At 38.7% G+C, this 24,591-nt stretch overlaps 1 protein-coding gene across 1 annotated transcript in view; it reads left to right on the forward strand.

Annotated features, from left to right (window-relative positions):
* Nucleotides 1–24,591, forward strand: part of LOC134345816 (DDRGK domain-containing protein 1-like) — an 80,313-nt gene that overhangs the window by 45,560 nt on the left and 10,162 nt on the right. Inside the window, exons 2-6 of the mRNA XM_063047078.1 lie at nucleotides 1,370–1,522; nucleotides 5,872–5,984; nucleotides 14,932–15,033; nucleotides 21,864–21,986; nucleotides 24,070–24,108. Coding sequence (XP_062903148.1) covers nucleotides 1,370–1,522; nucleotides 5,872–5,984; nucleotides 14,932–15,033; nucleotides 21,864–21,986; nucleotides 24,070–24,108 — 530 coding nt within the window. The remainder of the gene's footprint in view (nucleotides 1–1,369; nucleotides 1,523–5,871; nucleotides 5,985–14,931; nucleotides 15,034–21,863; nucleotides 21,987–24,069; nucleotides 24,109–24,591) is intronic.

The raw sequence follows: 24,591 nt of genomic DNA on the forward strand, positions 1-24,591 counted from the left end.
CAAGAGGAGCCCTACCCCTGGTAGGGGGCATGAGGATGGGATGAGAGCAGACGTGCATGAAATGGAAGAGATGTGGTTAAAGGCAGCTTTGATGGTGGAGGAAAGGAATCATTTTCTTTGAAGAAGGAGGACATCTCTTTTGTTCTGGAATGAAAAACCTTATCCTGAGAGCAGATGTGGTGGAGAGCGAGTAATTGAGAGAAGGGGATGGTGTTTTTACAAGTAACAGAGTGAGAGAAGCTATAGTCCAGGTAGCTGCGAGAGTCTGTGTGTTTGTAATAGACTTCAGTAGATAAGCTGTCTCCAGAGATAGAGACAGAGCAATTGAGAAAAGGGAGGGAGGTTTCAGAAATGGACCAGGTAAATTTGAAGCTGGAGGCAAATTGGATGAAGTTGACGAGTTCCATGTGGGCTGCTTTGCTGCCTCGGTCTGGACAGCTTGCAATTGTTGAGTGAACAATGAATTCAAAATTTTATCAAGATGTTTTACAGGATAATGTCAGGGTAGCAGTCTGTCACCTGAAGCTTAATAGAAGTTGGATGATGCAACAAGACAATGATCCGAAACAGAAGGGTACATCAACAACAGAATGGTTTAAAAAGAAGAAAATTTGTGTTTTGGAATGGCCAAGCCAGAGTCTGGACCTTAACCCAATTAAGATGCTGTGGCATGACCTGACGAGTGTTGTTCATGTAAGGTATCCCAGAAATATTGATGAACTGAAACAGTTTTGTTTGGAGGCATGGTGTAAAGTTCCTCCTTGTCCATTGTGCAAGTCTGATCAGCAGCTACAGGAAATGTTTGAAGGTTATTGCTGCGAAAGGAAGTTTGAACAGTTATTAAATTCAAGGGTTCACATACTTTTTCCAGCCTGGACTGTGAATGATTAAATAATGTGTTCAATAAAGACATGGTAAGTACAATTGTTTGTGTGTTACTAGTTCAGGTAGATTGTGTTTGGCTATTATTGTGGCTTAGGTGAAGATCAGACCACATTTTATGAGTAATTAATGCAGAAAATCAGAATTCATAAATATTTTCTTGCAACTGTATTTAGAATAATCCATTTACATGCAAGTGAGATGTAGGTTTCTTGGTAACATTCAGATTTGGCTCTCTGGTTCTGCGTAGAATATTATAGTACAGGAACGGGTTCTTCAGCCCATCATGTCCCTGCTGTACATGATGCCAAGTTAAACTAACTTTCTTCTTCCTGTATATGATCTATATCCCTCCATTCTCTCCACATTCATGTATCTATCTCAAAGTCTCTTAAATAGCACTATCGTACATGCTTCCGCCACAGGTTTTATCACGTGTCTTGTTTTATGAGATTTATAAAGAATTTTTTTCTGTTTGTCATCTCAGCTGATCAGACTCACCAGCAAAATGTGGCAGCTGCTGTTGGAAGGCCACGGCCTGTTAATGAAGATCGGGCAGCGGGTGCTCCCAGAGTGCGGCGTAATCTTAGATCCAGGGTAATGGCTCGGAGACTGCAAGAAGCAGAGCAGGAAGCTGAAGGTGACTATTATAATTACAAATGTTGAATATGCTATCATTTTCCAAAAAGTGTTTTGTATTTCAACAGTTAGCAAGTGTCAGCAGGAAATTTCTACCTCTTTTTTGACTTAAGTCATTTGGAAGGTTAAGATTTTTTTCTGTTGAGCATAGTAAGACACATAAGCAGAATTAGGCCTTTCAGCCCATTGAGTCTGCTCCACCATTCAATCGTGGCTGATTTATTTTCCCTGTCAACCCCATTCTCCTGCCTTTTCTCTGTAACCTTTGACCATAAAATGAGTCAGAAGCAGACAGAACAAAAAGATTATGAGATAGGAAAGTGAGACCAAGGCTTGACGATTTTTAATCTGAGCTTTAAAACACAAAGCTCTTGGAGGAAAGGAAGTTTTAGTTATAAATTTTAGAATAAAAGATACAAGAAATGAGGAGATAAAGTACTTTGTTCTTTTACACATGCTCTGCAATTTAATAGGATCAAACTTAATGTACAGCAACTACTTTCCTTGTATTCCTTACTTCACTTTGTATTTAATAATCTCTGCATTAATAATCTCTAATCTCCAAAATTGAGCAGCCAGTTTATGATAATGAGCCAACACTAGGAAAGAGAAGAAATTAAATTTTAAAAAAGTAAAATAAAAAAGCTGATCTATTTTAAATTCTGAAGAGAAAGGATCTTGTTTTCCAGAAAATTATTCTGGCATTACTTGTGCATGCTCTGCATTATTGATATAAATTATTAATGTCCTTGGGACACTTAAAACTGACTTTGGTAATTAGAATAAAAATTGTATCAAATTTAAGAAAACAAAATCTAAGGTCTTGAACTTGGTACATTTTGTTCCACATGTGGGACAAAAATCTGACAATGTCGGTGGGTTTAGAATATTCTAGGGAACTGAGTTGACATTTATTGCAAAGCACAATCAAAGGGTGAAAGGTCACAGTACCTGCTGGTAGGCGGAATGACCCTTTCTTTGCTTCAGGGTTTCTAGTCTTCTCAACAGTTCAAAGCTGGTTAAATGTTAAGTATATTTGCATATTAGCAGTCTGGATCATGTTGCATGACCTATTATATTGCTTCTAATACGTTGGCATCAGCACTTTTATTTTTGAGATTTTTTTTATAGACCATCTGCTCATCAAGGAGGGAGAATGATAGTCTGGTGAAGATTGAAAACACAGGTTTGGCCACCTTAGGCTGATATCCTATGGCTTCTGATTATCATTGATAGTTTGCTCCCCCTTGAAGTTATTTTTCAAAGAACTTTTCCCAAATTTGTGTTTTTATTTGTTGTTTCTCAGTCTCCGACATTTCACTTTTAAAATTTAAAATCAAAGTTAACTGGCATAGGAAAATGAAAGGAGTTGTAGAGTTTACTTCAGTGAAAATCATGGCATTTTATAAAAAAAAAAACAGATTTTCACTTGCTGCATTACAAAAACCACATAACATGCTTGTATTTCTGTATGACAGACTATAACACATCTCTGTCTGAGATGGTATAAACTAGATAGTAGCAGTGGCAGTTTTTATATAGGTGAGAAACCAATGAAACTGAATTCAACATGAGGTGGGAGTGTGTTCATGAAGGAAGGAGACTGATAATTTGCTGAAGGGTTGTCCAGCCTAGCCTGACATCTGATGGCTTCTGATTCTCAATGATAAGTACATGGGAAGACTTTATTTTGTTTCCTTGTGTGAAATGGCAGTGAACAAATTAAACACGCAAACATGAGGAAATTAAACAGTTTGGAAGTGAAAGTCAAATTCGTTGTTAACAATGGCATTTAACTTTGAAGCATAGATTTTACAGTTTTTTTTAATATGTCTTTCCCTATACTTCTGCCACAAAACAATGAATTTCACAACATTTGTTAATGATAATAAATCTGATTCTTATTCTGAATTGAGAATGAATTAGAGCTGCCAGCTGATGTCATACTGTACAGTATTAACACCAAGCACTCCAGAGGGTGTCCTGTGCTGGCAATAGCTACTTCTACGCACTTTTTCCAGGTGATGAATGTGTTGATCGATGAGATTGTAGGCTCACTGAAAGAGCATATGGAATTGCTGAGTAAAGAATCTCCACTGATGCATTTTCATTATATGAATGTGATCTTGTTTACAGGCAGTACTTCTGAGTAATTGATGACTGTTGTTCTTAAAACAAGGTCACGCAAATTCACGCAAATTGCTCCCATATTGTCTTTTTATTCTACCAACTGGAAACATCAGTGGGTAGCTATCAGCAAGCAAAATGTTTACTGTGGAATGATTATTTGCAAAAGCTAATTTGTACAAACTATGGGCCCATGCTGTATTTGTGGATGAATTACTAGTAAGCTAGTTTCCAATTCTGGTCATATATTACAAGGATTTTCATTTACTTATTTTAGTAAGTGACTGCAAAGGTTGCCTGCATTTTACAACCCACCCATTCTCATACAGCTGTGGGCTAACTGTACAGTGGGTTTTGAAACTTTTATAATGATGGGACCTAATGTCAGGTTTTTCAGCTCTATGCTTCATATTAAATTCATCACTGGTTCTTTAGGCTCTTTACTTGGGCTAATTATAAACATCTCATGCATTCCATTTGACATTTTAACCATTGGATTTTGCATAGACTTGTGAGGTTATGCATTCTGTAGTTATAGGCTGTAGTAATTATCTTTTTTCTACTTGATCGAGTTGGTTATGTTTGCTGTTAAACTTGTAAGTAATTGAATATCAAATTTTGTTGTTTAACATGTTTTAATCCTTTTAATGTGATAATTGGCTGTTGGACAATAGTTTCTGTTGCACAAATCAACAACAGCATCAAAAGGCGGAAAACTTCCCTTGTTACTGTGTGGTTTTAATTCTATAGTTCCTACTGCTTTTTGTTTTCACTTGTTCTCTTCTTCCTCCATCCTCTCTGTTAGATCTTTGTTTTATAACGCTTGTGTATATATAGGGGCTTGCTGGGATAGAAATCTTCTGATTTACAGTAATCTAACATTACTCAAAAATTTCCATGCATTTTTAAACTATAATAAAATGTTTCATGGTATTCATTAAATACTAGATATATTAGCTTAATTGTGGGCAATGTAATGGAAAGTATTCAATGAAATAAAGGAATTGTAGCAATTGAGTAGTTACAGAAAATATGTTTTATGGAGAAATCACCTCACAGATGTTTTTCAGGAATGGTTAGCATAACAGTATTTCATTGCCAGTAACTCAGGTTCAGTCCCACTGCTGCCTGTAAGGGATTTTGATGTTCTTGCCATGACTGTGTGGTTTTCCTTCGGGTGCTCCACTTCCTTCCTACTTAATGGATGAATAGGATAATTGGCCACAACGGGTGTAATTGGGCAGCCTGGGCTCATTGGGCAGAAAAGCCTGTTACTGTGCTATATATCTAAGTAAAGTAAAGTGACTCGGGGACAGTCTATATGTGGTATCCCTGTGTTAATTTTTTTCTCTCTATGTGTATTTCTGTTGATTTTTTTCTCTTCTGGTTTACTCCCCTCTTTGGTTATTAGTTTTCTTTTAATTGTGTTTTTGTTACTGCTTCTCTACCTAAAAGATGTGTTTTATTGCAATCCTATTTTATATTAACACACAATTATGGTGAGTTAATCTTAAACATTTAACTGGCTAAAGTGTCTCATTTGCTTACTTATGAACATTTAATCTTCCAGGGCAATAAACTTTAGCCTAATTGAAAATTAAATGCTGTTATTCTTAATTATATATAATTGTGTAATGTATCTAAAAGGAACACCAAGTGCTAAACCTCACATGTAATTAGTGTAGAGTTTGACAGAAGCAAATAAATACGGTTGACTTGGTGTGGCAATTTTTCTGTATATTTCTATTGTACCAAATGACAAATTAATAGAGTTGAGCTGTAGACAGCTAGTAATGAAGTGTGTTTATTCAAATTGTGAAAATCCTTTAAGTTCATTTTTACTGTGTGCAGATACTGCTTCAAATTTCTGGTTGTCTGATGCCATATCGAAACAGAAGGTTGGAAGTAATTTCCGATACTTTCTAATAAACCATCTTATTACAGATTATGATTAGGAAACATTGCAATCCAATTGATGTAAATATTATTTTGCTGAGTATTCCAAAATTAAGTTCTTTACATTTTACATATTATTTTATTAGTTTACTCTTATGTAAAGGCCACTTTTGTAGGGCTGTTTGCCTTTACAAAAGTGTTTGGAAAATGTTAATCAAGAACTTAATTGCCTTGAACTATAGCGGAGTGCAACTGGATGTTTAAACTTGATTTTGATTTTAGTTTGACAATTAGTTCACAAGTATTTAATTTGTCTTTGCTTAACAGTGGATGAAGGAGATGCAGAAAAAGTAGATGCAGAATTTCATACTCATGGCAAAATTGGAGCTAAGAAGCAGCGGAAGTTGGAAGAAAAGGAACAGCGCAGAGCACAAAGAGAGGTAGGAAACACATATTATTAAAAAAGGGTAGAGCACAAGTGTTTTCTGTTTTCATTTTTATAAGTAACTCAAATAATATTACACCAAAATGTAAATCTGGCAGTTTTCAGTGATCAGTCTATAACTTCATTGCTTGGCCTAAAGGGGAATCATGGAAACAACCACCGGCTCAGTCCCTAGTTTGTTGATCTTGGTAAAGGTGTTGTGAAGGAACTAAAACCAATCTTAGCATCTGTGGGCTACGAACATACAAAATGCTAGAGGAACTCAGCAGGCCAGGCAGCATCCATGGAAAGGAGTAAACAGTCGGTGTTTTGGCTGAGACCCTTCATCAGGACTGGAAAAATAGAGTCGGTGTGTGCAGATGTAAGTTCGGTGAGGCAGGAACAAGCACAAACATCTCACCTCTCCTGGAAGTTCTGAGGTTTTGCAGGGTGGGATGTCTGCAAGCACCTTAGAGCACCTTCAGGAACATTAAGCCCAATTATGACACAAACAGCTTCTTTGTTTGAGTTGCAGGAAAGTGGCCATCTGCATGCAGCTTCTCCTTGGAGCAGAAGCAGAGACATTTTTCTGTTTCTGTTGAACTGCTTCTGACATAAATGAAACTGGTACTGATGTAAACATGGTGAAATTCTACATAGTGTAGCTTTGGTGCAATTCAAGTTAAACAAGCACAGTCATCTACAGAATACTTCATTTATCTTCTGTCTTCTGTGGAAATCTGTTAGGATTTTTGATTCCGTTTAATGTCTTCTATTTTTTTTTACTGGGGTTCAATTCAAGAAATTAAGTTACACATAACAGATTATTGTGATTCTCTGCTTTTAATTTGATTAAAGCAGGTGTTTTAAGTTTTGGGGATTTACCAAAAAAAAATCCTAATACAGTCCAATTCTTCATAGTCCTTTAATCAGTGCAGTACACTGGTTGATATTGGGTAAGAGAATCAGAATTGGGTTTATTATCACTGACATACAGTATGTCATGAAATTTGTTTATGTAGCTTTAATACAGTGCAATGTATAAAATACGTTATAAATTACAATAAGAAATGTTAAAACTTTAGTGTAAAAACAGAGCAAAAATAGTGAGGTAATGTTCATGGGTTCATTGTTCCTTCAGAAATCTGATGGCAGAGGATAAAAAGCTTTTGCTAAAACGTTGCGTAAGAGGGAGGATATTATTTTGGTATTCAGCTAAGGTGAAGCGTCACTTTGATAAAAGTATGTCTTGAAATTGTCATAAGTTTATTCTCCCATCTCTGATCATGCAAGCAATTAATTTTGGTCGAATAGCAGCAATTGGAATTTTGGATTGGATGCTTTAGTGCATTGTGCACTTTAGTATATCTGATGTTTTCTTTTTGTGCCAGATGTATCCCCGGTGCTGTAAGGTTTTTGCTGTAATTTTCATTCTTTGTTGGTAGAAATTAAAACTTCCATTAGTAACATGTAGCCTTTGTTGTCTATTCACAATGTGACTATGAGTATATTGTGCTCTTTTGTCATATGTTTGTCTGTTTGATGAGTACTTTGAGGGAAGAACCTAAGAAGTAGGTGTAAGTGATTGAGTCTCTTGTGCATGATAAGACCATAAGACATAGGAGCAGAATTAGGCCATCTGGCCCATCGAGTCTGCTCTGCCATTTAATCATGGCTGATCCTTTTTTACTTCTCCTCTACCCCAGTTCCCCACCTTCTCCCCGTAACCTTTGATACCATGTCCAATCAAGAACCTATCAATCTCTGCCTTAAATATACCCAACGATCTGGCCTCCACAGCTGCATGTGGCAACAAATTCCACAACTTCACCAGCCTTTGGCTAAAGAAATTTTTCTGCGTCTCTGTTTTGAAAGCGTGCCCCTCTATCCTGAGGCTGTGCCCTCTTGTCCTAGACTCCCCCACCATGGGAAACATCCTTTCCACATTTGCTCTGTCTGGGCCTTTCAACATTCGAAAGGTTTCAATGAAATCACCCCCCCCCCCATCCTTTTGAATTCCAGCAAGTACAGAACCAGAGCCATCAGATGTTCTTCGTATGATAACCTTTTCATTCCTGAAATCATCCTTGTGAGACTCCTCTGGACCCTCTCCAATGCCAGCACATCTTTTCTAAGATGAGGGACACAAAACTGTTCACAATACTCAAGGGGAGGCCACACCAGTGCCTTATAAAACCTCAGCATCACATCTTTGCTCTTGAAATGAATGCTAACATGGCATTTGCCATCCTCACCACCGACTCGACCTGCAAGTTAACCCTTTTAGGGTGTTCTGCACAAGGACTCCCAAGTCCCTTTGCATTCAGATTTTTGGATTTTCTCCCCATCTAGAAAATAGTCCACACATTAATTTCTACTACCAAAGTGCATGACCATGCACTTTCCAACATTGTATTTCATTTGCCACTTTCTTATCCATTCTCCTAATCTGTCTAAGTCCTTCTGCAGCTTTCCTGTTTCCTCAACAATACCTGCCCCTCCACCAATCTTTGTATCAGCAGCAAACTTAGCAACAAAGTCACCTATTCCATCAACTAAATCATTGATATACAGCATAAAAAGAAGTGGTCCCACCACCGACCACTGCGGAATACTACTAATCACTGGTAGCCAACCAGAAAAGGATCCTTTTATTCCCACTCACTGCCTCCTACCAATCAGCCATGTTAGTAACTTCCCTGTAATACCATGGGCTCTTAACTCAGTAAGCAACCTCATGTCAAAGCCTTCTGAAGGTCCAAATATACAACATCCACTGCATCCCCTTTATCTATCCTACTTGTAATTTCCTCAAAGAATTCCAGCAGGTTTGCCAGGCAAGATTTTCCCTGAAGGAAACCATGCTGACTTTGTACTACCTTGTCCTGTGTCACCAAGTATTCCATCATCTCATCCTTAACAATTGATTCCAATATCTTCCCAACCACTGAGATCAGGCTAACTGGTCTATAATTTCCTTTCTTCTGCACCCCCCCCCACCCGAATAGTGGAGTGACATTTGCAATTTTCCAGTCCTCTGGCACCATGCCAGAGTCCAATGATTTTTGAAAGATCATTTCTAATGCCACCACAATCTCTAACACTACCTCTTTCAGAACCCTAGAGTACAGTTCATTTGGTCTGGGTGACTTGTGTATGTTCCTTTAAGTCTTTCAGCTTTTTGAGTACCTTCTTTCTTGTAATAGTAACTGCACCCACTTCTCTTCCTTCACACACTGCATCAGACATACTGCTTGAGCCTCCCACAGTGAAGACTAATGCAAGATGCTCATTTAGTTCATCAGCCATCTCCTTGTCCCCTGTTATTATTTCTCCTGCCTCATTTTCTAGCTGTCCTTTATCCACTCTCATTTCTCTTTTATTTTTAACATACTTGAAAAAACTTTTACTATCCACTTTGATATTATTTGCTAGCTTGCTTTTATATTTAATCTTTTCCCTTCCAATGATTTTTAAGTTGCTCTCTATAAGTTTTTTAAAACTTCTCAATCCTCTTAATTTCCCATTAATTTTTGCTTTGTTGTATACCCTTTCTTTTGCTTTTACAAAAGCTTTGACTTCCCTTGTCAGCCATGGTTGTACCATTTTTGGTCTTTTACCTGATCACTACTTTCCTGCACTGACCTCATAATCCCTTGATATTTCCTTTACCATCTAACAACCTATTGATCTGGAAATACATGGTGACTGTGTTTCCGCTGCCCTCTTGAATAGAGAATTCTAAAGGCTTACTATTTTCTGGGTGAAGATAATTCTTTTTATCTCTGGCCTGAATGACTAACCCTTATTTTGAGACAGTGCCCCCGGTTCTATATGTCCTAGTCATTATCCTAATATCCACCCTGCCTAGTTCTGCAAGAATTTTGAATGTTTCTTGAGATCTCCCACTCTTTGAAATTTAAAGGAGGATGGGTCCAGTCTGCTGAACCTTCCTTTGTATGACAAAATCACCATGTCAGGAATTAATCTGGTTAAAATTCGGTGTGCTTCCTCTAATGCAAGCACATCTATCTTTCCTTGGAGACTAGACTTGTGCACATTTTTCTAGATGCAGTCATATCAGGCCTATATTCTTTTATCCCTATGCAATAAACTAAAATATTGTTTGTCTTCCAATAGCTTATTGTGTACCAGATCACTGAGGTATTCCTGAACAGCAACATCTTTCAGTCTCACCACTGGCAAAATATTTTTCCTCGCTATTTTTCTATCAAGATTGATGACCTTACATTTTCAAACATTATATCCCATCTGTCATATCTTTTCACGTTCACTTAATTTATCAATATCGTTTTGGAATTTCTTCACAACCCACACAATGGCCTTAAGTGTACCATCAACTTGATTGGACACTTCAAATCTCACAGCAGGCTGGTCAAGCAGCTTCCAAAGTTCACAGTGTTTAATTTAATCAATGTGCTAAAAAAAAGCTTACCTTTTCAGCGATGTTACAGTTGGCTTTGATTTATCAGTAAAGGTGTCATTGTGGGAAAGACTGACCTACCGTGTAGGTTGGGAATGAGAGTCAGTTGTCAAAGTTGTGTTCTTCAGCAAAAAAGCCTGCTCCAATATTTACTAGAAACACAACATACTACACATGGACCTCTCTGATGATCAAAGTATTCACAGGCTTACATTTTTTTTCAAGGCTGTTATTACAGAGGTATGTGATGTACAGCAGGAAGATTTCTTATCCTATTCATGCCTTGACTGCTCTTTCCTTCAAAGCTCAATTATCTTGACCCTCAACCTCCTCACCACGGGAATGTTTTAATCTTTCTCACCATTTGTTAAAACTCTACTTTGACTCAGCATCAAAGAGGTTACCAAGATACTCGACTCGCATCTAGAAAATTTTAAAATACTTTGACATCAGTGAGGAGCATCTTAGACAATAGGATTTATTGCTATTGTTGGCTTTCGGGATCCATTAACTGATTTCAAATCTTTAATTCCCATTGATAACACAATATTTTTCAGCTTCCACTTCTTCAGTATTAAAATGCTTCATCAGCTGATTTCCTCCTGGGGAATGTCTCGTATCTCGGATGCACACACAACAGCATGCAAACATCACTGGGGGACACAAACTGTAAGACACTTTCCCTACATTGATGTGGCCAGAACTTCTGTGCTTCAATTACTTGATTCTCCAGCCCACAACAGCTGATGAGCTGTCAAATACGTCAAGAACCGTGCAATTTTTGGACTTGGTCAGGAAAATGCTATTAATCTTTCTGCTTCACTCCTGGGACAGCCCGTAGTTTACATCCATAGATTTCATTGTGGTGTGCTGCATACTGCTTATCCTTGGCATCTGTATAGGCAACAATGAGACACATCTCAGTGATAATGAACCTGATTCTGATTCAATCCTGGTATCAAGATGGAGGTTGTTTTTGGAGAAATTGGGTGTGTGACAGATGTTAAATAGAGCTGTAGTCTGTGTGTCTGGATAGCAACTAAGAGATTGTAAGAAGTGACTACGTATTCATGTAAAGCTGACTAACATGAAATTTTAGCATCATGCCATTAAAATAGGATTTCCATTCGTAGTCAAAACCACAACAATCATTTCCTAGATTTTTCTTATAATAGTCCTAGCAGACCACCGCATCCTACATAATCTCTTCCGGCATTTGATCCAGCAGGATTTTGTACCCTTTCTGAGACTCTTTCTCATTGTTGACATACAAAAAAGTGGCAAGAAATTGGGAAGACGATTGGAATATTGGCCTGTATTTCAAGGGGTACAGAGTATATAAATAGGGAAATCTTGGAACAGTACATACCATACCTCCAGTATTGCATACAGTTTTGGTTTTTCTTTTAAAGGAAAGATATACTTTATTTCTTACATCCTGCATATACATGAGGAGTAAAAATCTTTACGCTACATCTGTGTAAATATGCAATCATAGTAGTTTATAATAATATATAATAATTAGAACAGTCAATGTAATTAGAAATACACTCAAATCAGCGTGAGCTAATGAGTCTGATGGCCTGGTGGAAGAAGCTGTCCCAGAGCCTGTTGGTCCTGGTTTTTATGCTGCAGTACCATGTCCCGGATGGTAGTGGCTGGAACAGTTTGAGGTTGGGGTGACTCGGGTCACCAATGATCCTTCGGGCCCTTTTTCACACCTGTCTTTATAAATATCCTGAATAGTGGGAAGTTCACATCTACAGATGCGTTGGGCTGTCTGCACCACTCTCTGCAGAGCCCTGCAATTGAGGGAAGTACAGTTCCCATACCAGGCGGTGGTGCAGCCAGTCAGGATGCTCTCAATTATGCCCCTGTAGAAAGTCCTTAGGATTTGGGGACTCATGCCAAACTTCTTCAACCATCTGAGGTGAAAGAGGTGCTTTTTCACCACACAGCTGGTGTGTACAGACCATGTGAGGTCCTTGGTGATGTGGATGCCGAGAAACTTAAAGCTGTTCACCCTCTTAACCACAGATCCATTGATGTCAATAGGGGTTAGTCTGTCTCCATTCCTCCTGTAGTTCACAACCAGCTCCTTCAGTTTTGCGATATTGAGGGAGAGGTTGTTTTCTCAACGCCACCGTGTCAGGGTGATGACTTCTTCTCTGTAGGCTGCCTCGTTATTATTTGATTTTAAGCCAATCAGTGTAGTGTCGTCAGCAAATTTAATTAGCAGATTGGAACTGTGGGTGGTGACACAGTCATGGGTATACTGAGAGTAAAGAAGGGGGCTTAGGATACAGCCCTGAGGGGCACCTGTGTTGAGGGTCAGAGGGTAGAGGTGAGGGAGCCCACTCTTACCACCTGCCGGCGATCTGACAGGAAGTTCAGGATCCAGCAACACAAGGCAGGGTGAAGGCTGAGGTCTCTGAGCTTCTTGTCGAGCCTGGAGGGAATTATGGTGTTGAATGCTGAACTGTAGTCCAAGAACAGCACTCTCACATGAGCATCCTTCTTCTCCAGGTGTGTAAGGACGGCATGTAGAGCTGTGGCTGTTGCGTCATCTGTTGATCAGTTGTGTCGGTTGGCGAATTGTAGGGGTCCAATGTCAGATGTAGTCCTTGACAAGCCTCTAAAAACACTTGCTTATTGAGGTGAGTGTGACAGGGCGCCAGTCGTTCAGACATGTTACCTTGGTCTTTTTAGGTACGGGAACAATGGTGGATGTTTTGAAGCAGGAGGGCACTCTACACAGGGAGAGGGAGAGGTTAAAAATGTCTGTAAACACACCTGCCAGTTGTGCCACACACATCCTGAGTACCCGCCCTAGGACGCTGTCTGGTCCCGCAGCCTTGCGACTGTTCACTCTTTGGAAACACTTGCGTATCAGCCTCAGAGATGACCAAGCTCAAGTTTGTTTTCTTGACACCACTGCGTCAGAGAGATGACTTCTTCCCTGTAGGCCATCTTGTTATTGTTTGAGATTAGGCCAATCAATGTAATGTTCTCACATGTAGCATTCTCACATAAGCATCCTTCTTTTCCAGATGTGTAAGGATGGTATGTAGAGCAATGGCTATTGCATCGTCTGTTGATCGGTTGTGTCGGTAGGTGAATTGTAGGGGGTTCAGTTTGGTGGCAGCATGTTGCAGATTCATCGGAGCAAATTCACTAGTTTGTTTCCTAAGATGAAAAAGATCACATGGACAAGGGTTTATCAAGTTGGACCTGAGTCCTTGGGGCTTAGATGATCTTAATAAAATGTAAGATTCTGAGGGAGATTGAGAAGATGTTTTCCCTACTGAAGATATTGGACTAAAAAGCCACACCTTTTAGACAAAGATGAGGGGAGCTGTGAGTGTGGACTAATTGAATATAATTAAAGTGGAGATTGGCTCGGTGGGATGGGGAGAGAACAGGAAACTGGTTTTAAAGCTAAGACTAGATCAGCCAAGATCTTAATGAATGGTGGAGCGGACTCAAGGAGACGGCTGGCCTATACTTACTCCTGTTTCTTATTTTCTGCTTGTTGCTTTTGTATATCTCGAGAGCTCACGCTCTTCTGTCACGGGTGCACACAGATTCTTGCTTTGCTAAATTGCATGCGGATCTATTGGGATCTGTGCAGGTCTTCACTTGGCCCATGATTCTATTTGTAAAACATACTTTTCCTCAGTTTCATAAAATAAATGAGAGATCCAAATGGGCACTGTTGCTCACGTTTACTTCACCAAAAAAAATTGAAATCCAATTGCTAAGCAGAATTTTCATAACTCAACTACCATTTGCTGTAAAATAGGAAGTGGTTGTGTGACTGGCAAGGCGAATACTTTGTTAACTGATAATAATTACTTATTCGTAAACTTGGTTCTCTGTTAAACGTTGTAAACTATTTTGGAAAATCCCAAATGTAATTCTGGATATTTTTGTCCCTTGCGGCCCCATCAACTTTTTTTAAGTTTCCAGGGTACACAACAATAACAGCTGCAGTTAAAGAAAAGACTAATTGATGGCACAACTCAAGTATATCAGTGAGAATACTTTTACTTATATTCTTTTGCTAGTTTGCTAAGTTGTGGTATATCTGGATTTATGACTTGAAACGTAGATTTCCATTCTATTCTTGCAAACAAATGAATAATACTCTCTTTGGAATAAAATTAGTAAACTGGCAAAACGGAAAGCAGGGATGCTATCCGCCTGCGTCATTGTAGGCCTTTTAATGAAAATATACTTGAATTAGAATGACAGCCAGGGGATTCAGGTAATAAGCTGACAGCGAATTCCTTCACGTAAAAGAAAAACAAAACGAAGTTCTGTTTTGGAAACTAATGAATTCTACAGTAGTTATTTGATTACACTTGAAAAAAGTAACTGGAGTAGTTATCAAATATGTATTTAGCATTAAGTGTTAGCGAAATTTTCAATCAAATTTGGTATGCAGTTTGGCCAGGTTGAACTAGAAGATATGTTGATTTTGAGTAAATCTCATTCAGTTTTGTCATTTCATACGAAGGCTGAAGAAGCAGACAGAGAAGAACGCCGAAAGTTGCAGCTTCTGAGAGATGAAGAGAGGAGAAAGGATGAGGAGCGATTGCGCCTTGAAGAGCAGAAGAAGGTATGGATACTGTTTTGATTTTCTAATTTATTTTAATTGGTTCAACCAACACTGCCACTTCACAGAATAGAACGCAAAACTGATGTGACAAAGAAAATATTCTGCCCTTTGAAATCTGCAGCCACGCAGAACAAATCTGAGCAGCTGAAAACTCATCAAAAGGGGCAGATTTGAATTATCAACAGGCTAGAGCAAAAATACACTCAGTGGCCATTCTCTTAGGTACTGCTGTGTGTATGTTTGTGGTCTTCTGCTGCTGTAACCCATCCAGTTCAAGGTTTGTTGAATTGTGCATTCAGAGATGCTCTTCTACACACCACTGTTGTAGTGTGTAGTTATTTGAGTTAGTCAGCTTGAACTAGTATGACCATTCTCCTCTGATGTCTCTCATTAACAAGGCATATTCATCCATAGAACTGCCTCTCACTAGATGTTTTTTTTTTCTTTCTCACACTGTTCTCTGTAAACTCTAGAGACTGTAATCTTGAAAATCCCAGGAGATCAGCAGTTCTTGAGATATTCAAACCACCTCGTTTGGCACGAACAATCATTCCACAGTCCACGTCACTTAGAATATATTTCTTCCCCATTCCGATGTTTGGTCTGAACAACAACTGAACCTTTTGATCATGTCTGCATGTTTTTATGCATTGAGTTGCTGCCACATGATTGATTGATCAGATATTTACATTACGAGCAGGTGTACTTAATAAAGTAGCCACTGCTGTATATGGTACCAGTTGAACTGCATTGCTATACAGACTTTTTTTTACTGAGGAGTGGGCCTGGAAACAATTTGCTCACACTTTAATCTATCTCAGATTATTGGAGAGGGTGAATAAATAATCTAGCAAATCTGCACTTAACAAGAAATCCAGAGATCCCATTATAAAAATAGTAATGCAGATATATGGACTTCCTGTTCTTTGAAATTCTAGATCTGACCTCCTGTAATTCCTCAGAGTTTGCCCCACCTCCCCACCCCCACCTGTCTCTTTTCCAGGGCACATGGCTACCATTCATACAGCCACACTAAATGCCACACTTCAAGATTCAAAGTGCATTTATTATCAAAGAATGTAAAAATTATTCAACCTTGAGATTTGTTTGCTTACAGGCAGTTGCAAAGCAAGGAACCTGAAAGAACCCAATTTAAAAAAAATAAGACTAACTACAGAGTAAAAGAAAACAAAACAAATGATGCAAATAATGGATGTGAGCAACAACAACAGCATTCTGAACCAAATTGAGTCCTTGTATCAATACATGATTAATCGTCATGTTCCAAAATCTGGACCAATATGCAAGTTGCCTTCACAACCTTGTGATAAGAACTCATTGATAATATGACGTACTCCAGTAACACTTCAATTATCTGCCTAGTTTGATTTGCATTTCCATCAAAAATGTTGTTCAAATCATGATTGAAAGAGCACAGCTGGGTGAAGGATACTGTTGTTGATCTTAAACCTTAAAATTCACCAGATATATGCTATTCTTGTGTTATTTGTAGGGACTTTGTGTGTGTTACTCTAAATAAAGAAGTGAACATTTAAAGAAGAATATGATAAAATAAACAAAATGCTGGAGGAACTCAGCAGGTCAAGTAGCATCTATGGAAAGGGGAAAAAAGAATCGACATTTCGGGCCGATGCCCTTCATCAGGATCTTTGGCGTCTAGGCCCAAAACGTTGACGGTTTATTCCTTTCCATGGATGCTGCCTGACCTGCCGAGTTCCTCTAGCATCTTGTGTGTGTTACTCTGAATTTCCAGTATCTGCAGAATCCCTTACATTTTTAAAATTTGTAACTAATGCATATCAAAATTTAAAACTCCATATTAAAATATGGCAACCTACATATGTTTTAACGTACGGCTGCTGTTCTTGTGTGTGTGTAAGTGGAGGCAGACAATACCCACAGATTTGCAACTGCCACTAGTGGTATGATTTTGAGTAGGTGGTACTTTGAGCTCTTAGGTTATAATACATACAGTAGGTCAGCAACAATATTTTCAAGTATTCTAATGACTTAACATTAAACTGCTCAATGTGAGAGATAACTTACCACAGTAATACATTGAATGAAGTTAGTTAATTCATTTGTTTTATTTTTAATCAACATTCTTAAATTGGCCAAGTTACTGCTTCATTGTAAGAATCATTCCAGATGGCATATATTCTAGATTCTCACTTTGTGCACTATTTGAGTCATAGGATCATAGAGCACTATGCACAGAAAGAGACCCTTCGGCCTATCTAGTCCATACCGAACTGTTATTATGCTTAGTCCCCATTAACCTGCACCAGGACTGTAGCCCTCCATAACCCTTATCCAGACTTTTCTTAAATTAAGGGTTCCCAGCCCTTTTTTATGCCATGGAGCCCTCCCATTAACTGAGGGGTCCATGGACCCTAGGTTGGGTCTCCTGTCTTAAATACTGTAATCGAACTTGAAGTCAGCAGCCTGCTGTTTCGTTTTGCTGACCTCGAGGGAAAGGTTATTGTCAGGGTACCACGTTAGCAAGCTCTCTATCTCCCTCCTGTACTCTGACTTATTGTTATTTGAGATGTGCCCCACTATGGTGGTTATTATCTGCAAAGTTGTAGATGGAGTTAGAGCAGAAACTGGCCAGGTAGTCATGAGTGTACAGTGAGTAGAGTAGGGATCTGAAGATGCAACCTTGTGGTGCACCAGTGTATAGTATAATCGTGGTAGAGGCTTTGCTGCCTCTACTACTGCTGTTGGTCAGGAAGTCAAGGGTCCAGTTGCAGAGGGAGGCATCGATACACAATCCAGAGTTTCCACTCCAGTTCAACTCCACTTCACTTCTTGTTTCCACTCCACTCCTACAGAGACTGATGAATCTTCCACATATGGAACATCTGTCACATGTGACTGATCATGTGGTTGGATGATGTAGTATTTGGTGTTCTCTTGCCGTTGTTTCCTCTCCTTATGATGGAACTTATGAATTATTGTGGGCCAGGAATTCAAGTAGGCTTTGGAGCATTTGTGACTTGTTTCCTCTGTTCATTTGGTAATCCTTTGCTGTGACCAAACTTGATGTAGAGGCCTTGCTGTGGGAGTTTGGTGTCTGACATTTGAATGACATGAGCAGAGCTTGCTAAATGTACCAAGAGCCTTGATGCAGGGGTTGTTTGTCCAGAAGAGGGAGCTAATATTGTAAATTTTGAGGATTTTGTGGAGACAACATTGGCAGTCCCTTTCCAACATTTTGAGCCACCTGTTTTAGATATTCCATGTCTCAGGAACATGCAGGAAGGCAGAAATCATCACAGCCAGCAGACTGAGGTTTGCACCCTCTTTGAGTTCTTCAAACAATCTATTCCTCGTGACAGCAAAAAGCTTGCGCTGCAGCAGTAAAGACTGAGGTGAATTTCATCATCAACACCTGCATTTTATTAAAGAGATTGAGGCAAAAGTTAGCTTTGTCACATGTACATCGAAACATAGAGTGAAATGTGTCATTTGCGTCAATGACCAGCGCAGTTCAAATATGTGCTGGGGGCAGTTTGCAAGTGTCACCATACTTCTGGCACCAACATAGCCTGTCCACAGCTCACTAACCCTAACCAGTACGTCTTTGAATTGTGGGTGAAAACTGGAGTACCCAGAGGAAACCCACACGGTCATGGGGAAAATGTACAATCTCCTTACAGAATTGAACTTCGTTCGCTGGCACTGTAAGAGTGTTACACTAACCGCCACATTACTGTGCTGGCCTGCATTATGATGGCTCCTAAAGTACAGATAATGGTCTGTGTTTGTTGTGGACCTTCATTAATTGCAGAGCTGCGTGCTGGTTTGGCGTTGACCCATAAGAGCAGTTCTGCAGAGGATGTTTCTGTTTGCTGATCTTTGTGGATCATTTACATGCCTCGGTGAATAATTTGATGGTGTCTTAAGGCTCAGTTTCTTGATGAGGCTGAGTCAAAGTCTTGAGTGAGGTTGTGTACAATGGAAGATGCCCCTCCTTGCTTCACTGTTCGAATTAAGGTCATGTCCCTTGTACCTCTTGGATGGATGGAATTCATGCTCCACTTTAAAGCGAATTACCATCAGCTTCGATGCTTCTGTCCTTGCATAATATTATACTGATAATTAAGGAAATTTTCTGTTCTGCAATGTGGAACATAATTTTAAGTAACATACTATTTCCTGTGTAGATCATCAGCAAAAAAGTTTGATCTAAAGTAAATGAAAAATATGATGAAGCACAATGATGTTTCTGATCAATATGGCAACATTTAAGCAGGATCAAGTAATTACATTTAAATGTAACTGATCATTTTGCTGATTCTGGTTGTTTAATAATATTGGTAGAAGTTCAATCTTAAAGTATTTAGAACAACAAAGCTAATATTCTGTATGGTTATAAAGAATTAGTTTAGTACGTTGCTCTTTGGTTTAATGATCTGAGTGTAAAGCTAAATAGATATCCAATTTGTATTGTGAAAGCACTTGTATCCCATTTGATATATTACCAGGACATAATAAACAGGTTGCTCTGTCGCATAGTTCGATGACATTGTTGAGAGTTCAGAAAGTTGTAGCCAACGTTGAGCACCTGTTTGTAATTCATTATGTTCCCCAAGGGACCACTTCAGTACAGTAATAATTCAGTCAAATCTGTGGGCTCTGAAGAAATTGCTTATCAAGTTTGATGGCATGTCTAGTCAAGTTGCACCTGATTCTGCCCTGAAGATAAAAGATTCTTTTCGTTGTTTTGGAGATTTTTTTATTGTCTACTAATTAATTGTGTTTGATTTAAGATCCAGGCAGTTTTGCAGCATTGAATCATGAAGTCTTAGTTCAGACCAGTTGTTAACTAGGTTATTCAAAATGGGAAGATAAAGCAGCCTGTGTTGCTTTTTGGGTTGTTTTCCCCCACTTCTATAGGATGTTTTATTAGCTGATGCTTAAACATGTAATTCTGATTATGTTAAGTAATAGTGCCTTTTGATTTGTATTGGAACATAATTTTTACTTAATTTCTGTATAATTAATGAATTTTTAATCCTCTCAATGAGATCATGGCTGAACTGTGCTCAAGCCCCGTAATACTCCAGTTAACAGAAGCTGATCCTTCTCAAATTCAGCATTGTATGTTACTCATTTAAGTTTTAAGAGGATAAGAGATGTTCCATTTGAGATGCATAGGTTGAAAAGCAGCTGCTGAAAAGATGTATCCTCTTTCAGAGGAATCTAGAACTGCAGGGATTAGTTTTCAGGATAAGGGGTGAACCATCCTAGACAGAGTAGAGAAGGAATTTCTTAGAGGTTTAAATTTTTGGAAGCTGAATAATATTTTAATATATTCATACCTTATGGTGGGTTGCAAAGAGATTATGGGGGAGAGACAGAAAAATGGTGCTGGAAATGATCAGCCATTTCCAGATGGAGAAGCAAGCTTGAGGGAGTGTGGACCCACACCTGCTCCTATTTCCTGTACCCTTAAGGCAAGAAATAAGTGTCATTGTTTTACTTGCATTCGGAATAACAGAATAATCATTATCACTCAATAAACTAATAAAGATCTTTAAACAGCAACATTCTCCATGTTGTGTAGCTGCTCTCCTCCAGCCCCTTCCTTCATGCAAAGACTTTCTTCCTTGTTGGAGATACTCTTAGATTTAACCCTTTGATCAAATTCACATAGAAGCATTTTCTTCTCCTATATCCTTCCTAAGTGTTGGTAATAGCTAAGGCTGTCTCTTATCCTTTAGAAGTGAGATTGAAAGTTCCTGCTCATAATGCTTTCCTTTGAGAATGAAACAATTTACAGTCAGAACTGTGTGCAGAACTGACATAGGGCAGTGAAGCTGCCCAAATGATTGCGGATGGAAAGCAGCAATAATAGGGCTCACGCTGAAGAAGCTGATGTGTCAAGAGGATCCAAGTGTTGTTTCTCTTTGCTTCAAATTTGGCTCATGTTATCAGTAAGATAGGAACGTAGTCCAAAAATTTGGAAAGGACCTTTTAGGAATGAAGTTGTGAACACAGCGGAGGGTTGAAACTCTTTCATATACAGAGATTGCTTGCTGAGTCCGTTGCTAATCTTAAATCTGAGATGGATTGTTTTTTTTTGTTAACTGGAAGTGATAAGGGATATGAGTAGATGAAATTGGGTCACAAATTACCCATAATCTGTCTGAATGACAAAACAGGTCCAAGGGATTGAATGGCCAGATCATCTTCCTTTCTTTTTCACAAAAAGAACATCCAGATCTTTAGAGGTTTGTTCTTAGATGTGGGCACGGTATGACTTATTACTTGTTTCCTTGAGAAAGTGATGAAGGCCTTGCAACAAACTTCCTTGGAGTATTTGAGAAAGCACTCGCAAGATTTTGTCTTGGATATAGAATAGTAACAATATATCCCAACGTCAGAATGATAACCTGAGTTAGAGACAATAGTGTTCTCTTAATACTGTTCATAGCTTGAAGCATTTAGTCTGTAGAATACTCTGCTTTCAGATATTGCTTGGCATCTTTACATCTAAACTGAACTGTTGGGGGTGGAAAGGGACTTCCCAATACCAATTAGGAAACACAGTTATGCAAATTGTTGAGGTTGCTTCCTATATAAGTGTGGCATATCCTCATAAACATATAACTGAATGCAATGCACCTGCATCGTGCATGAGCTATATATTTCAGCTGTAGATATGTAGTTCACAATGTGCACAAAAAATTAGATTATTTGAATTTGACTGAAATCAATTGTAGATTGGAGTTTACTGAAATATCTGTAATGCCTCTTTCATTAAAAAAAACACACTTCTTTTGTTGCCATTTTAAAAAAAGGAAGAAGAGTTGAAAAAAGCCTGGGAAGAAAAGCAGCGCCGTGACCATGAAGAATACCTAAAATTGAAAGAATCATTTATCATCGAAGAGGAAGGAATTGAAGTCCAAGGAACAGAAGAAGAGGTAACTAATCACGCAAACCCATTCAAAAGCTGAACAGACGGTGTGCAGCAGCCACCAGCTACTGGTTCTACACTGCATGCTGGAATTATAGATGAAAATCATATCATATTTTCTTTATTGATTTAGAAATGTAACCACTGAAATTGTAGCAAATTAAGGAAGAAAATTTGCATTCGAAAGAAAATTGCATTAGTATCATATATATTATAATTTTCTATTCCTAAATTTAGTGGGACAAAAGAATTTCCGTTATTTACCGAGAGTTCATTGCATTTTTAAAAGGCTTTGATAATATAATCTAATCTAAAATAATGCTTATGAAATGTATTAATGTTGACTCCATTTTGTGGCTGGATATTTTGGATGTAGAACTGTTATTTGTGGCTCACTGCAAAGTTGGTCTGACAAATCCACTCTTCAATTCCTTCTCTGTCGCCCTGCAATTTCTTTGTCCCTCTGAATAATAGATTTAGAATTTCTAATTTATTTGTTGTAACAAGTACGGCTGCACAGTTGTGCTGCAGGGAGGCAGTCATCCCACAGCTCGAGTAGCCTGGGTTTGATTCCCATCTTCAGGTGTCTCTGTGGAGTTCGCACAATTTCCCTGTAGCCTGGGGGTCTCCACCAAGTGCTTTGGTTTTGTCCCACATCATAAAGCTGTACTGGTTGTTAGTTAAATTAAAGATTAAAGCTGCTGTAGCATAAAAAAACTGTAAGGGAATCGGGTTTGGGGGAACCGTGAATTTATATATAGATTCAATACCATAGTTAATAGGGCACATGAAAGGGTAGGTTACGGGGAAATAGAGAGAGAATGGGACTGATGGGCTTGCTCTGAAGATGGCATAGACTTGATGGGTCAAATGGCTTCCTTCCATCTCATAAGGATACATAACGTTGATAATGTTTAGCAAAACTACATAGTTTTCATTCCAACAAGATGAGCAATATATAGTTTTTGTAGGTATACAGTATATTATTTATACATTAATTCATAACCATACTTCAATTATTTCTTCATGAAAGCCACAATATAATTGTTATCTTTTTCATGGGGGTGACTAAATGAGCAGTTGTGAAGATTTGAAAGAGGTGTGTGCAGGATCATAATTGGTTTAGTAGGATGAATGGGGCGAACCTGTTTTCCATTGGTGCGTGGTTCAAATTTTAACACTTTAGAGAAAACGTATACGGGCAGTTTAAAAAAGAACACAATATCTTGGAGGGTAGTTACGATGTGAAGTTCACTGCCTTTAGGAATGATAGAAACAGAATCAATCAGGGCCTTGAAAACAGCTGGATTGCACTGGAAATAGAGTAATTTGAAAGTCTATAGGAGACACAAAGCAGGCGAATAGGACTGTTAGGATTTCTCTGCCAGGCTCGACGCATGAAATGGCCTCCTACATCATAACAATTTTTTGATTTTGTGTATGTCTGAAGTGAAGTTTGCAGGTATTGTCGGCATTGAATAATCTTATTCTTCCTGCAGTATTTGTTCTTACTGGTGCACAATTACATTGAACATCAAATAGAAATGTTACCATAACAAAGCTTAAAGGCCGATGCAATAGCTGAGCGGTTAACTTTACTTGTACTTTATGACATTTGATCGGTTTTCTATGAAAGCCAGTTTGCTCTGAAACTTGTGAGCTTTCGTTTGAGGGAATGAACACATTATGACTAACATGCTGCCTAAACTATGATATTGCAAGTTCAGCCTCTGCTGCTGTGACAGGATTGTTCCTCTATTGCTGGCATCACCAGCCTTCGTCTGCACCGCTCTGCATTTCTAGTCAAACACTGCCTGGACTTCTTATTTGTTCTTATTTGTTCACCCAATCCCAGACCCTAGATCTGCCTGACAATGATTCAGTAACATGCTTTAAATATTTCTTAAAGTAAAAATATACTTTTGTAGTTTAACCTGTTACATTTGACGACCAATTGCTATTTTTCAGGATTGATATACATTATTGTCAGAAAAAATTCAGAAATGGATTAACTTTGCAAAATTGTAGTAGGAGGTGATGTTTCTCATGAACCTCTCTGCTTATTTCATTGTTTATGTTGTACTTCCTAGTCTGAGAGCCTTCTGCAAATGTTCATCGACTACATCAAGGTAATGATAATACTTTGTTTAATTTTATATTGTTAGAAAGGTGTACATACCAATTATTCCTGTCATATTTAGGCTTTATTAACCATATTTTGGTTCCTTAATGTTGCCATAGTTGGGGAGGTACTGGGATAAGCTGTCAGGGGCTGAGACCTGCGCCATAAGCTCCCACTACCTATTAAATGTTCCCAAAGGCGTATATCTCAAATAGCCTCTGACAACCAAGTTCTGCTTCTGATCTCCATGTGTGGTTTAGCTACTAAGTCCATCAGAACAGTTTCTACTGACAGGAAAAGGGGCAAAAGCGGGTTACTGGCGCCTTCAAACCAGTCCTTTCGGGTAGATGGGGCTTGTCAGTCGTGGTTAGCAGCTCATCTAGGAGAAGGAAAACTCTTATCCCAAACCTTTGCTGCCTTGTGGTTAAACTCACTCATGGGGAAGGCTTTGGGAGTAAACCCCGAGGGGAAAAGTCCAGAGCTGGAGTCT

The sequence above is a fragment of the Mobula hypostoma genome, chromosome 4 (genome assembly GCF_963921235.1).
Source record: "Mobula hypostoma chromosome 4, sMobHyp1.1, whole genome shotgun sequence".
Classification (NCBI taxonomy): Eukaryota; Metazoa; Chordata; class Chondrichthyes; order Myliobatiformes; family Myliobatidae; genus Mobula; species Mobula hypostoma.